Source organism: Pinus tabuliformis, chromosome J, assembly GCF_031772625.1.
Source record: "Pinus tabuliformis cultivar Carrire ecotype Pingquan chromosome J, CPIR1, whole genome shotgun sequence".
NCBI lineage: Eukaryota > Viridiplantae > Streptophyta > Pinopsida > Pinales > Pinaceae > Pinus > Pinus tabuliformis.
In genome coordinates, this window is record NC_142295.1 from 1,626,701,415 (window position 1) to 1,626,715,915 (window position 14,501).

General features: G+C 40.3%; 1 protein-coding gene across 1 annotated transcript; it reads left to right on the plus strand.

The window, feature by feature from the left end:
- Positions 1–344: 344 nt before the first annotated feature.
- On the plus strand, positions 345–13,788 carry LOC149233726 (uncharacterized). Its single transcript, XM_089382274.1, has 2 exons — positions 345–674; positions 10,486–13,788. Exons 1-2 carry the CDS (start codon positions 345–347, stop codon positions 13,786–13,788), a joined length of 3,633 nt encoding a protein of 1,210 aa, XP_089238400.1.
- The last annotated feature ends 713 nt before the right edge of the window (positions 13,789–14,501 follow it).

Sequence of the window (14,501 nt, forward strand, 5' to 3'; positions counted from 1 at the left end):
AGGTCCAAATGCTGCTAAAAGAAAAGGAACGGAGAATTATGCTGCTAGAACAACAATTAGCTCAAGAAAAGTCTAATCAGCAAGCAGAATTACAAGTAGCCCAGCTCCAAAAGGAATTCAAATAGATGAGAATACAACATCAAGCCAGCTTAGTAGAAAAAGATGCGTGGATACAAGATATAATAGATAAGTTTAAGGAAAATCTGCAAATCGACGAATTCATCAAGGAAGCACTCAACCTTAATTCCCTATTATTGTAGCAGAAGGAAGTACTTTGCCAGAAAATCTCACAGATAAGTCCTTATTGCGAGACCAGTGATAAGTTAACAAACTAGGTTATTGACATGAGGCTCGAATACGACGAAATCCATAAAAGGATTTTTGAGTTTATCACCTGGAAAGAATCAGAGGATGGGAGGAAGGTTGACCTACTGAAGCTGGAGGAATCTCATAAAGACATTATGTTCATGGATTTGGATTCTCGGCTGAAACAAGCGAAAAGGGAAACAACGATAGCAGCGACAACAACAAACAACATAATAGAAGCCATCAATGAAAATATTCATGGTGCCAATCTTGTCAAGGAATGTATACCAGGATTTCTTCCAAATGACAAACAGTTAGAGCAACAGTGGAGACAGGCAGCACAAGAAAAGGAGGAGGCAATCAGACAGGTAAACAAGCTGAATTGGGAAGCATACTGGCAGTTTTTAGTGAAACCACATAGCCAGTGGATGACCTTGAGGTGTTTAACAACCTCTACACAAAAAATGGTGCCAACACTAACAAATGCCATATTTGTTGGGCAGTTAAAATCTGCAATCGACCAACCACCTCAGCTCAAGCCAATGACTAATATTTGTGATCTTAGAGATCAAGTTCAAAGGAGCTAGTCATTTATTTATTTTCTTCTAGTTTTATTTTTGCATATTCTAAGGAAGGTCGTTTGAACCTCTTTGGCTATTTTTTGTAATAATCTATTTTAAGACATATAGTTTAGTATTTAAACCCCTCTCATGCATTTAGAGAGGGGTCCAGAAATTTTATCAGAAACACTTTTCAAAACATTGCACTTCTGTACTTTTGAGGAGGTTTTGATTAAATGAATGGAACAATATCTATTTTCTTTAAATATCTAGCATGCTCTACTAAAATGCACTTTTGAACTCTTAGAATGTGTTGAATTGATTGAAATTGGGTCAATATTACTAAACCACATGAGCAGGACTTATCATACATGGTACTTTTATCTTATGATCATGTTTTATTTATGTATCAGGCAAGACTTCTTATTTCAATTGTTTTATGTATGAAAGTTTGAATTATAGTTTAGCATTATTGCACTTTTGTATGATGTTAGCTCTTATTATATTCTGAATACATGAATGATTTTATATGCGATATATTTCTCTCAATCATTTTGTCTAACTATTTATCCAAAATGATTATTGTTAAACTATTTAACTTCTTATTGCAGTTGAATGATCTTTATTATCAATTGTTGTAAGAAATCATTGTAGATCGTGTTATCACTCAGAATTTTCTCAAGGTTAAAGAAAGAAATTTCCGACGTAACCACCAATCTCTTAGACTCGGGTTCTAGCCAACCTAAGTCTAAAGAGGGCTCTCTCTTTGTAATTTAGCTTTGTTTGATGGGATATTAGGCTAGTTATGAAATTTTAGGGGTGTTTTGTTTTGATTGGGTGGTGGAATTAAGAAGACAGATGGGCAGAGCAAGTATTTAGGCCATTGGGCTATGGAGTCAAGTATGAAAGTTTTATCAGGATTTGGTCAATCATCGAGGTAAGAGTTCACAAGGCAAGCTAGCATAGCAAGGACAAATCTAAAGGTTTCAATGGATGAAAATCTTAACCAGGGCCAAGGGCAATGAAGAATCCTTAACAGGGATTAAGATGAAGAAGGGAGGTTTGGCAAATAGCAAGGGCAATTAAGAATCCTGTACTAGGGGCCAATAGAGGGAATGAATTATAGAAGTAAAGGAGCAACTAAGAATTCCCAAACTTCAGAAAATTAGTAGAAAACATTAAATAAGCAAACAGTTAAAACAGAGAGCACTTAAGCTAATTTTGATGATATTACTCCTTGTTTGCTTTTAAGAATTATAAGAAACACATATGATATTTCATAACATAAAGGAAAACAATAATCAAACTCAGAGAAGTGATACTTATTTGTTTCCCACAGTGCACATGAATCGAGTGAAATGTCCTCAGCTTTATTTAATCTAGTAAACCAATCCAGACTTGATTATAATAGCTCCTTTAGCTCAAAACAAAAGTCTACAGAAATGATTTTTAATCCACACTCTTAGCAACTTCATGATGAAAGTAAATGATATGAATTTATCTAATCAATCACCATAATTCTGCAACCATTCTTCTACTTACCCACCTACTCATCCTACCATTTTTACTTCTCTTTATTAAGGTGCACTTAAACTGGAAAATCCTTATCAAAACCTTTTCTTTTCTTTTACAATAGTAAACTAACTAAGTATAACCTTATTACATCCAAGGGCTCAGATTAAACAATTGAGCTCCTTTTATTCACTCTACCTAATCTAATTATCTGTCAAGGTTAAACAGTTTGGTCAGATTTTCATTCTCTATCTATAAACATGAAATTCAAAACATGGAATAACCAAGATTAAACTGTTTGATTACCTGATCCGGATTTAAACAGGAACACAACAAATTACAGAGATAACCATATACACAAAGATGCAGCGGAAATAATACTTCATTTCATTAATGGAAAATACTGAAATATGCTTACAACCAGAAATGGAAATAAACCAGCTAGGGCGATGGTAGCTTATCTCTGAGAAGAGATGTGATGGCTACATGCCTCTGAACTGTGTTACAATGAGGCTCCAAGGCCTATTTATTGTTGAGAAACAATGGAAAACCCTTAACATTCCAAAACCTAACCCTAGGAGATGAAACGCCAAACTGTGGGCCCCGTTTGGGGTAAATTGGTACATCAACTTCCCGGGGTCGTAACTTTGGCATATGATCTCCGTTTGACGCATACAATAGCTCGTTAGAAAGATCTATCCGAGTACTACCATTGTTGGAACGGGAAACATCGGTCCATTTCATGGACCCATGTTGCCCCTGGATTCCCCAAAAAACGTCGTTTAGGGCCTCAAAACGGCTCCGGAAGTTCAGGACCCAAAAAACTGCTAAAAATAGTAAGTTGTGCTACAATTAAGGAAACTGAAAATGCTGAGAAAGACAATGGTGGGGGTCGAGGTGGACTTGGCAGGTGGCCACCAATATCCACCTGGATCATTACCATGGATTGTGGCATGAATAACAAGTTGAACACAATCATTATTATGCATAAAAAGTAAATAGTAGTGGCATTTTGACTTGCACAGTTTCATGGTCTTTTTGTTTTTGGGGTTCATATTTTCATCTTTTTTTACCTTTTTCTTTATTCTTTTTGTCCTTTGATTTTTCTTTTAGGACAGATCCTCTTTACATTTTTTAATTTTTTATTTTATTTTTGAATATGGAAAACATTTGCAGAAACCAAAGGTATGTACATATTATAGAGATAAACTAAGTCAATCATAAATTATAACACCTATTGGTATAGGAACCTAACAGATCGCATATTGTATTTAATTCTCAGGTATATGTATAGTTAAATAGTGTTAAATTAGGATATATGCATGTGTTTATTAGTTAGATTAGATCACACTTAGCTCAATAATTTTCCCGTTACATCATATATCACCCCACCAACACTATCAAAATCTTTTCTGGGAAACTAGTCCCATTATCCCTAGTCAGAGCCACTACACCAAATGGAAAAGGAGCTGCTAACCAAGGTCCGGACCGGGTGGTTTTCCCCCATGTTGTCGCGTGATTTTCAAGGCTTCAACATTTTGCGCTAGAAGGAGGGCCTAACTATGAATGGCAAGTCAATCTAAATCAGTAAGCCATTCCAAGAGTAAAACTCCCTCGCCATCACCTCCAACATCTTGGTCACATTCTAAATTCCCAAATCCTAAGCGAGAAGTTGAAAAGAAATCCTTAGAATCCACTACTGAGGTCCCAAAGAAGTCAGATCAATGTTCCTCTATTGAAACTCCTGAAGTGCAGTCTTTAATCCGTAAACTGCAAGGGATCTCAATATCTCAAGAAGAGCCTAAGTTATCTCAAGCTAGTGATACTTCTTAATTTCCTTCCTCTCAAAGGTTAACTAGATCACAAAGCAAAAAATTTGGGATCCCCCCGTTTGAATTTCCTCTACCAAATCGAAGGAGAACTAAGAAAACACAGTTTGAAGCTCATAGTGAAGTTCTCTCATCCTCACCTAAAACACCTTCATTCATTCCATCCACTTCATCACAAAATCAATCATCCACCTCACAACTCCATATCGTTGTTTACACTGGTACTGGGGCACAAACCTCCTCTACCCAATCACCTTCAACTATTGGAACATCTTCCTCTACACAAATACCCATTATGGCTCAAAGGCCATGGACAAATCTAGGAGTTGTTCGAATGGTGAGACCATTACATCCATTACCTGCACATCCAATGAAATGGTTGTCAAAATTTAACCATGATGATGATCTTCCTGCTGAAGAACATATAAACAATTTTATGTTGTCCATAAATCTGAATGCAGTGGTGGAAGAAGATGCAGTTGTAAGATTATTTCCTTATACTTTACAAGGATCAGCAGGATCGTGGTATTTTTCATTACCATCTGGTTCCATTAATAGTTGGGATGCTTTTTAGGAACAATTCTTAACCAAGTTTGGAGATGACTGATCAACAACTACTCTTATCAATGATCTCTCCAACTTGAAAGTTGAACCTAGAGAACCGCTTAAAGACTTCAATTCATGTTTTAATAAGTTATTGAATAAAATCCCGATGACAGTCAAGCCCAGTGATGAAGTCCAAAATGATGGTACATTTATGCTCTTCCCTCAAACATAACTATTTTTGTCAATAGGGCTACCAAACCAACTTTGGCAGAAAATATGAAAGAAGCCATAGCTGTGGAAAAACGCATTTTAGCTTAAAAAAAAAAAGAATGCATTAGAAGAACGAAAATCCAACAAGGTAACTGTTAGGGACCAATCCAAGAAAAAGCACCTAAAGATCCTTTTGATCTTGAAGGTCTACAAAAAGTCCTTAAAATCATGTGCAATGAAATGGTTGAAATCAAGAAACAGGTAGTAGAGACTTCCTCAAGGAAAGATTACAGACCTTACAAAAGAAACCCTTCCTTTGATCTAAAGCCTCCATGTACCATATCAAATACTGAATCAGATGTGGAGGAAGAAGAAGTCTCAACGGATGAAGAACAAACTGATGACGAAGAAGTAGTTGAATTACAAGGAATGTGGGATTTCATTCTTCCTAATGAAGAAGCACAAGAAGCATTACCTGTCGCAACCAGGAGTAGAAGCACTGTTGATTTGCCACAAACAAATCCAAAATAGAAAGCATCAACTCCAGCTCCCAAAGATAAATTAATAGGTAAGAAATCTTCCTCCAAAGCCACTCAAACCACTCCTCCTCAATCAAATTCTTCACCTTCAGCTAAAACCCTATTAGTCTCTGATGAAATGGAATACAACATCGTAGAAGATATGAAAAAGACCAGGGCAAATATTACATTCCATGAGCTTAGCAAGTTAAAACATCAACAGAAGCTATTGCTCAAAGATCTAAAAGTAGTCCCTACTTCTCCTCTTCCCGCTGTTGTTATCTCACACGCTGCTCAAGAAATGGGAAGGCCTCCCACAACCTCATTAGATAAGATCAGTTCAACTAATATTGCTTTAATAGGAGGAAGATCCATATCCCACACTCCTCCATTTCTTTTGACTTTTGAAGTTTTCAGTAAAATCTACATAATTGTTTAGTTGATTCTGGAGCTTCATCCAACATTCTACCAAGAATAGTTTGTGCGAAATTGAATGTGGAGCCCCAAAAATATGTTGTTTGTATTATGCAGTTAGATCGATCTCAAGTTGAAGTTATAAGGGAACTTAATGAAGTGACTATTCGACTCTCATCAAACCCAAAAGTGTGTCAAGTCATTGACATCCTTGTGGCTGATATCCTAAAATTCTACGGTTTAATCCTTAGCAGAGACTGGTCAGAAAAGCTTCATGGATATTTCGCAACCGACTCGTCCCACATGTGGCTCCCATATAATGGTAAGCCAAATCAAATAAGGGTTGAACCAGAGAAACATCAAAAGTATATCGTCACGGAATTGGAGGGAGAAAATGAACGAGTCGTATACAGTAGTAATATCATTGGAAATTACTCAGTTGAATCATTTCTAGGAAACTTTAATGCAAATACTTCAACCTTCTTGGAAAATTTTGTTACATCAAACGTTGAAAATTACTCTCAAACAAATGCTTCTGAATGTATAAATTTTGTAGATATACCTCTAGTTAAATATTTATTTTGGAAATTATATTTTTATGGATCTAGATCTAATGATGGAGCTGGAGAAGGATGGATATTAGTTATCCTAGAAGGGGAAAAAACTATGTTAGGATGCAGACTTGAATTTGAATGCACGAATAACAACATTGCCGAATATGAAGCATTAGTTCAAGGGTTGGATAAAGTTATCGCCCTTAATATCAAATATCTTCAAGTATTTGGAGATTCAAAAATTGTAATTAAGTAGGTGAGGAATACTATACACTGCCTCTCTAGACACTTGAAACATTATCAATCATTAGTCCAAGACCTCACCTCTCATTTTACAACATTTAACATTTCCCCTATCCCAAGACTCCAAAATGCAAGTTCCAATCTTTTGGCTAATGTTGCATCCAAGCTCATTCCACTAGGAGATTATAGCCCCGATCGCTTTTCTAATGAATTAATTTTTAGGCCTTCTATTCTCGACAATATCACCAATTGGCGAGTCTTCAATAATGATTCAGATATCATAAGTTTTCTAACATCCGAAGGCTCTTACGACGACTAGGTAATTGATGAAGATCAACATGACATCCAGCTTAAGCAAGAAATGACTGTAAATTCCATGCCTAAATCTGTGGTTAAGCTTGAAGACTTATATGATCTTAAGGACGGGTTAAAGAAACCCATTAACTCAAAACTTCAAAGTTCAACTTTGAGATTTGAATTAGTTAATCTTGAAACTGACCTTAAACCTCAAAATATCAATCTAGGACTTGGTCTTACGCTAGATGAAAGGTCAGCCTTTGTTCAATTGTTAAAAAAATACAAAAATGTTTTTTCATGGAATTATGAAGATCTCAAGACATATGATACTTCCATCATTCAACATATCATTCCCATGTTATCTGATGAAAAGCCCGTGCAACAGAAGTTGAGAAAGATTCATCTGAATTTAGAAAACCAGATCAAACCTGAATTGAATAAGATTCTCAAAACCAAAATAATTTTTCCTGTAAGGCATTCAAGGTGGGTTTCTAACCTTGTCACAGTAAGGAAAAATAATGGCAATATTCGAATATGTATAGACTTTCGCAATCTCAACAAAGCTTGTCAGAAGGACAACTTTTCATTACCTCCTATGGAATAGATACTGCAATTAGTTGCGGGCTCAAAACTAATGTCTTTCCTGGATGGATTTTTAAGCTATAATCAGATTCTAATATGTCCAAATGACCGGCTAAAAACTACATTTCGAACCAAATGGAGCACCTATGCCTATAAAAAGATGCCATTTGGATTAATCAATGTTGGTGCATCATTCTAGAGAGCCATGGACATAACTTTCAAGGGTTTGGTGAACAAATCAGTGGTAATCATTTAAAGGATTTAAAACAAATCTTTGAGCGTTGTCAGAGGTATGGAATTTCTATCAATCCTAAGAAATCTTTCTTTGCTTTGAGTGAAGGAAAGCTCCTTGGATTTATTGTATCCAAAGAAGGAATCCTTATTGATCCTGATAGGATAAGAGAAATTTATGAGATCCCTTTACCTCATAACAAAAAATCCATGCAGGAGGAGGGATTTTCAAATTGGAGCTCCCGCGCTTCCCTCTACAACCTTGACAGGCCTCCCGCAAGCCTCCTGCCTGGCAGCCCTGCTGCTGGGCCATCTCCTGTTCCCGCTGGCCCGCCTGGGCTCCATCCTCTAAGCTTCCTTTCGACTCCCGTGGTCTCTTTTGGGCCTCCTGCCCGGCCTCAGCTGTGGGGCCTTCGCTTGCTTTTTTCTTGCTTTCGCACCTCTCTCCATCCAGTCATCTGCGAGCCTAGCTCCCCTCTGCTGTCATGCCTGGGACTGACTCCTCGCCTTAAGACAATGAAGATCAGGAAAAACTCTTTGCTTCTCTCACTCCAAAAAATGCAACCTCAAGAATTCATCCCTCTGCATCAAAGTTTGTCAAGAAACTGGCAGACATCCCTGAAGTTTCTCTCCCTCCCAGTCTCCCGAGGAAGGCAGCGATCTCTTTGGCTGAGAGGGGTCTTGTAGGTCAGTTCACTGGCCTCTGGCCTTCACCCAGAGCAATCCAAAAATGGGTAGAACGTAACTGGAATGCAATCATTCAAGGGAAAATCGCCATTAGATTCTGCGGAAGGGGCTTCTATACTTTCCTCTTCGAAACAAAAGAAGATCGGAACCTCATCTTCAGAAATGGCCCCTACTTCATGGATTCGAGAGGCCTCTACCTGAATAGATGGTCCCCTGACTTCGACCCGGAAATGGATATCCCAAATGCTGTTCCGGTTTGGGTTCACCTGCCCCACCTCCCTCTGCATTGCTGGGGGGATGAATCTGTGAAAGCTATTGGGAATGCAGTGGGAAAATACATTGATAGATGTGAACCAAAGGAAAACATGCATGCTTGTGCAAGGATTTGCGTTGAAGTCGACTTAGGGAAAGGCCTACCGGAAGCTATCAAGATCAAAGTGGACCAATGGACCCATATCCAGCAGTTGGACTACGAGCAACTACCATTCAAATGCAAGGTATGTCACGAATATGGACATTTCACTAATAGGTGTAGTAAGTTAAAAGTAAATGAACTGAATGAAAATGCTGAAACCTCTGAAGGCACATGGGAGCAAGTTAAAAAAAAAGAAATCAAACCCTACCCAGCAAGGCCCTAGTTCTAAGCCCCTACCGGAATCCCAAGCTGCTCCCCCCCCTCCCATTTCGACCCAGCCTTTCCTTTCCTCCTCCAATCCCTTTGAATCCTTGGTGGATGAAGATCCCTCCTCCCCCCCTTCCTCTCCCCCAGCCACTGCTCTAGCAGTCATCCCCTCCCCCCGCTGCCCCTCTCCTCCCCTCCTCCTACCATAGAACGTATTCTAACAAGAAACAAACTCAAAGAAGCAAGCCTTACCTCTGAACCACCGAGAAAAGCAGGTAGGAAGTCAAATAAAGAAATAAGAGATGAAACAACAGCAAAAGAAATGGCCACGGGCACTCAGCAACCGATGGACTCATTCTTGGACAAGCAAAAAGGAAGTGGGGAAAAGACAAAGGAGAAGAGCGGGGCTCACCAAAAAATCAGTAAGTAATGATATTGGTCTCTTGGAATTGTAGGGGGTTGGGCTCCTCTCTAAAAACAAATGCAGCCCGGGATTTAATCATTCATGAGCAGCCAGATCTTTTCCTAATCCAGGAGACCAAAATGTCAAACCAAGACTTTCAAACATTCACAAAAAGACATAAAAACTTCGCAGGTACAGCAACAGACTCCGTGGGCGCCTCAGGAGGTATAGGTACATTATGGAACAAGAGAAAATGGGATCTCATCAGCCAAAACTCATCTAACTGGTGGGTCAGAACTGACCTTAAAAATAAAATCTCAAAAGAAGAATATACTGTCCTCAACATCTATGCCCCAAATCATTACAGGGATAAGGCATATTGTTGGGACTCCATCAACTCAGAGTTGCAGGTCTCCCAAAATAGGAACACAATTATGGGTGGTGACCTGAACCTAATCAGGAACATTGAGGAAAAAATAGGAGGGAAATTCCTCGCTGATCCTTCAAGAGATTCTCTAGAAACAATTATAGAAACACACAAACTCATTGATATCCCCCCTAACAATGGTAAATTTACTTGGAGCAACAAGAGAGCAGGTATCCACAACATCAAAGAGAGACTGGACATGATATTAATTCATGAAAGAATAGTTACAGGTTTCTCCTCAGTTAAAAGTAAAATAGTTCATGCCACAGCTTCAGATCATAAGCCTGTTGTTTTGATCCTTGATAATGAAAGAAATCTCGGCCCTTTACCTTTCAAATACAACAAAATCTGGGATACCAAGGAGGGCTTCAGAAAACTCATCAAAGATCACTAGGAGAAGGAAGTCATCGGTTCACCCCACTATGTATGGGAATCAAAATTAAAATCCTTAAGAGCAGAGATCAAACAGTGGGCCAAAGAGAACGCAATATTGGAAAATAAAAAAAGAATAGAGCTTCACAGGCAATTGGAGCAATGGAACCAGGAGAAAGAGGATCACCAAATCTCAAAGGAAGAACAATCTCAGGAAAATGAAATGTTTAGGGAACTCTATAAGCAGAACAGAGAAGAGGAAGAAGAGCAGAGACAGAAATCGAGGTGCCTTTGGCTAAGAGCTGGAGACAAAAACACCTCTTTCTTTCATAATAACCTTAAGATCAGAAGAGCAGGAAACCAAATTGATAAAATCACTGCTGAAGGGAAAGAACTCAGTGAACAAGAGGAAATCAAAGCAGCGGCACACAGCCACTTCAAAACCCTCTTATCAGCAGTCCCCCAGTATATAGACAGCGCGGATTTCCTACAGCCAGTCGAGAGCAAAATCAACGCGCATCAAAATAGTGAATTGGATCAGGATGTTTCGGAGGAGGAAATAAGGTTGGCTCTGTTCAGCATGCAGCCGGACAAGGCCCCTGGACCTGACGGCTTCACCGTTGCCTTTTTCAGGAACCACTGGGATATCATAAAAAAAGACTATGTAAGGATGGTTAAAAATATCTTCAAAAAAAATAAGATGGGTGAAAACACCAAAACCTCCCACCTGGCGCTTATTCCCAAGGATCCCAACCCCCTCTCCTTTGACCGCTTCAGACCTATCTCTCTTTGCAATGTCTCCTACAAAATAGTAACCAAAATCCTGGCAAATAGACTGAAAAAGCTTCTACCTTACCTAATATCAGAGAACCAAGGAGGATTCGTTCCTAAAAGACAAATAACGGACAATGTCATTCTGATTCAAGAAGCAATCCATAGCAGCATCAATAGAAAGGAAAGAGGTATGATTATAAAACTGGACATGGCAAATGCCTTCGACAGGGTCAACCATAAATTCCTTGCTGAGGTCCTCAAGAAGTTTGGAATTTCCAGCAAATTTATAAGCATCATTATGGAATGCATCTCAAACCCTTGGACAACCCCCCTAATCAATGGTAGACCCAGTCGCTACTTCAGAAGCACCAGAGGATTGAGACAAGGCTGCCCCCTCTCTCCCTTCCTATACATCATCATGGCAGAAACCTTGAGCATACACCTGGAAAATCTTCGAAAGCAAAAGGAGATCACAGGGATCAGCATAGCGAGAGGGATAAAAGAAATTAATCATTCGCTCTTTGCAGATGATACCCTTTTAATTGGGGGAGCCCCAAGCTTAATGGAAAGAAGATTCAAGAGAACTTTGGACACCTTCCTGGCAGTCTCAGGGGGACTGCTAAACAACAATAAATGCAAAATTTATACTTGGAATGTCCCTCTCCAAATCATGCAAAGAATCTCCCTGATCATGGACATCCCAGTTCAAAGAAACTGGAGCCACTTCTCATATCTGGGTCTGCCCTTGGCAAAAGAAATTGTCAAGTCTGAGATATGGAATAAGCAGATCGAAAAAATGAGAGGGCTTCTCCAAAGTTGGGGGTTGTCTTGGCTAAATCTGGCGGGCAGAACCACCCTCATAAAGGCTCTCCTCTCAGCTCTCCCCATATACCAATATGTTGTCACTCTGGCCCCTGCCAGCACTCACAAGCACATGGAGTTAATCATGAGAAGTTTCCTCTGGCAGGGAGGGAAGCAAGACTCAAAAAAATTCAGCCTTGTCAGATGGGATCAAGTTACCCTCCCTTTTGAAAAAGGGGGCATAGCAATCAAAATCCCAAGTCTCTCCAACAAAGCGATGGGCTTCAAATTGGTGTGGAGAATGCTAATGGGAAAAGGCTCCTGGTGGGTTGAGGCCATTAAAAGGAAATACCTCAATGGGCTGCACTCCAATGTCCTCACTGAGGCAATAGTGGAAAGGCCTTGCACTCCAGTCTGGAAACTTATTAAAAAAGTCCTCCCCCAAATCAAAAACCACATCTCTAAGTCGCCTGGAAATGGCAAAGAAATAAATATATGGATGGACAGAATTATGGGATCGAAGCCAAGAAATCTTCTTCAGCAGTTCAGTACTTTGAAATTATGGATGGAGGCCAAAAATTTGCATTCTTTATTTGACATTTCAGTTTGGGAGCACAACAGTTGGTTAGCTTGGAGGGATCTCCCTCTCCCAAATAATCTCAGGAAACAGTGGGCAGACCTCAAGATTTCTCTGACGGGATCAGCTCCCTTATACAAAGATGCTCGTGACAGTTTCATCTGGGACCCCAGCGGAGGACATTTCACTGTAAAAGATGGGTATAAACTCCTTCAGTCCAGCCCCACTCTAGGTAACTGGAATCTTCGGTCAGCTGTGTGGAACACTGAATGCCTTCCAAAGATCAAATTCTTCGCCTGGACCCTTCTTAAAGGAAAGATTCTCACGGCCGAGAACCTCAAAAAAAGAGGAATCCTTGGTCCCTCAATGTGCTGCCTCTGCTGCGCAGAGGAGGAGAGCAGTCAACACCTCTTCTTAGATTGTCCTTTTGCTCAAAACTGCTGGAAGCAAATTATCAGTCCGCTGAGAACTAGAGAAACCTTCGACCAGCTCTCTACCCTCAACAGAAACTGGGAGAAAAGCTACCCCCACACAAGAAAAGGCAAGACTATCATTACTCGCTTGTGGAAATGCATACCTTCAGCCCTCAGTTGGCAAATTTGGCTCACCAGGAACAACTGCATCTTCAACAATCAAAAACCAAACTCAGCCCGCACCCTGGCCAAAACTATGGGCCTTGTTGCCGAAATGATTAGTGCCAACTATGTTTCTCACCCTGATCGCTCCAGTTGGCAGAAGGAAGAGGAAGAATGGTTTAATAAATTCCGCTTAAACTATGTCAAAAATATGCAACCTCCTCCAATAGCAGGCAAGAGGGGGAACAATTGGAAACTCAGGGGTTCTCAAGAAGACATAGATCAATGGATACACGAGCAAAAGAAAACCACCCTCCAGTTCGACGGTGCATCCAAAAACAACCCGGGGAAAGCAGGGGCAGGGGGAATAATCAAAGATCAGAATGGCCAAATTATCATCACCTATGAATGGGGACTGGGAAACATGACGAATAATATGGCGGAGGCCTACAACCTTCTTCTAGGTATCAGCATCATGAAAAAACTGCAAGTCAAAAACCCAATCATAATTGGCGACTCGGCAATAGTGATTGCTGCAATGGCTTCAGGGGGAGAATTCAAGAAACAGGCTCTCAACAACATCAAGCACAGGATCAAGGATAACTCAAATCAGCTGGGGGACATCCTCTACAAGCATGTTTTGAGGAATAACAACGCGGAGGCGGATTCGCTAGCCAACAGGGCTGTCAATAGACCCACTGGTCAGGTTCGTGAGAATGATCTAATCTATGACAAGCCAATCCCATAAGCTGACCCATCCTTCAGCCAAGCCCATGAATCATGACTGCATCAGTCATCTCAACAATTCTACCACCTCCCCTCACAAAGCTGGCAACCAGACTGTCGACTCCTCCCCTCCTGACATTGTACCCACTCTCATCAAAGGCGCTGCCAATGAAATCTTCAGGGATAAAGGAAATCAGTACGGGACTATGGATTGGGAGAGGTCTCGTGACAAAACTAATCAGAAGTTAGGCAACAGTCCGCTCATAATCCAAATTGGCTGCACAAGCAATCCAAGAAATGACACCTTGGACAGGAAAATCTCTGAGCTGCCAGATCCGAATTCTGAGGTCCAGCCCCTCGAGTTATTATATATTCAACAGGAAACTACTCATTTCATCCAGCCCAGAGCTCCAGTATCCAGCTGCCATAAGAGAAAAGGTTCGTGCTCCAGTTTCGTTCCCTCCAGATCGTCTCAAGTGGTCTTCAGTTCGTTTTCCAGCCAGCCTAGATCATGCTCAGGGCTCCGCAACCGAAGAGGGCTCATAATCTCTGCATGGCGTGGTAATGACAGTGATTTTCGCGCATTTCTTTTTTCTATCTCTAACAGTTTCTCTGTCTATTTGAAGCAGATCCTCCCATCATCGTCGCTCCCCGCTTCTCAGATTTCTGCCTCTACCATTTTCTGTCTCCTCCCCCCTTTCTTTCTCTGCGGCAGAGGTCGTTCTCCTGCCCCGG

Bases quoted from the DNA above. Each gene is read 5' to 3' on its own strand.
- LOC149233726 (XM_089382274.1), top strand. From the start codon at position 345: ATGAGGCTCGAATACGACGAAATCCATAAAAGGATTTTTGAGTTTATC. The intron at 675-10,485 runs GTAAACAAGCTG...CAATGGAACCAG, and splicing joins AGGAGGAGGCAATCAGACAG to GAGAAAGAGGATCACCAAAT.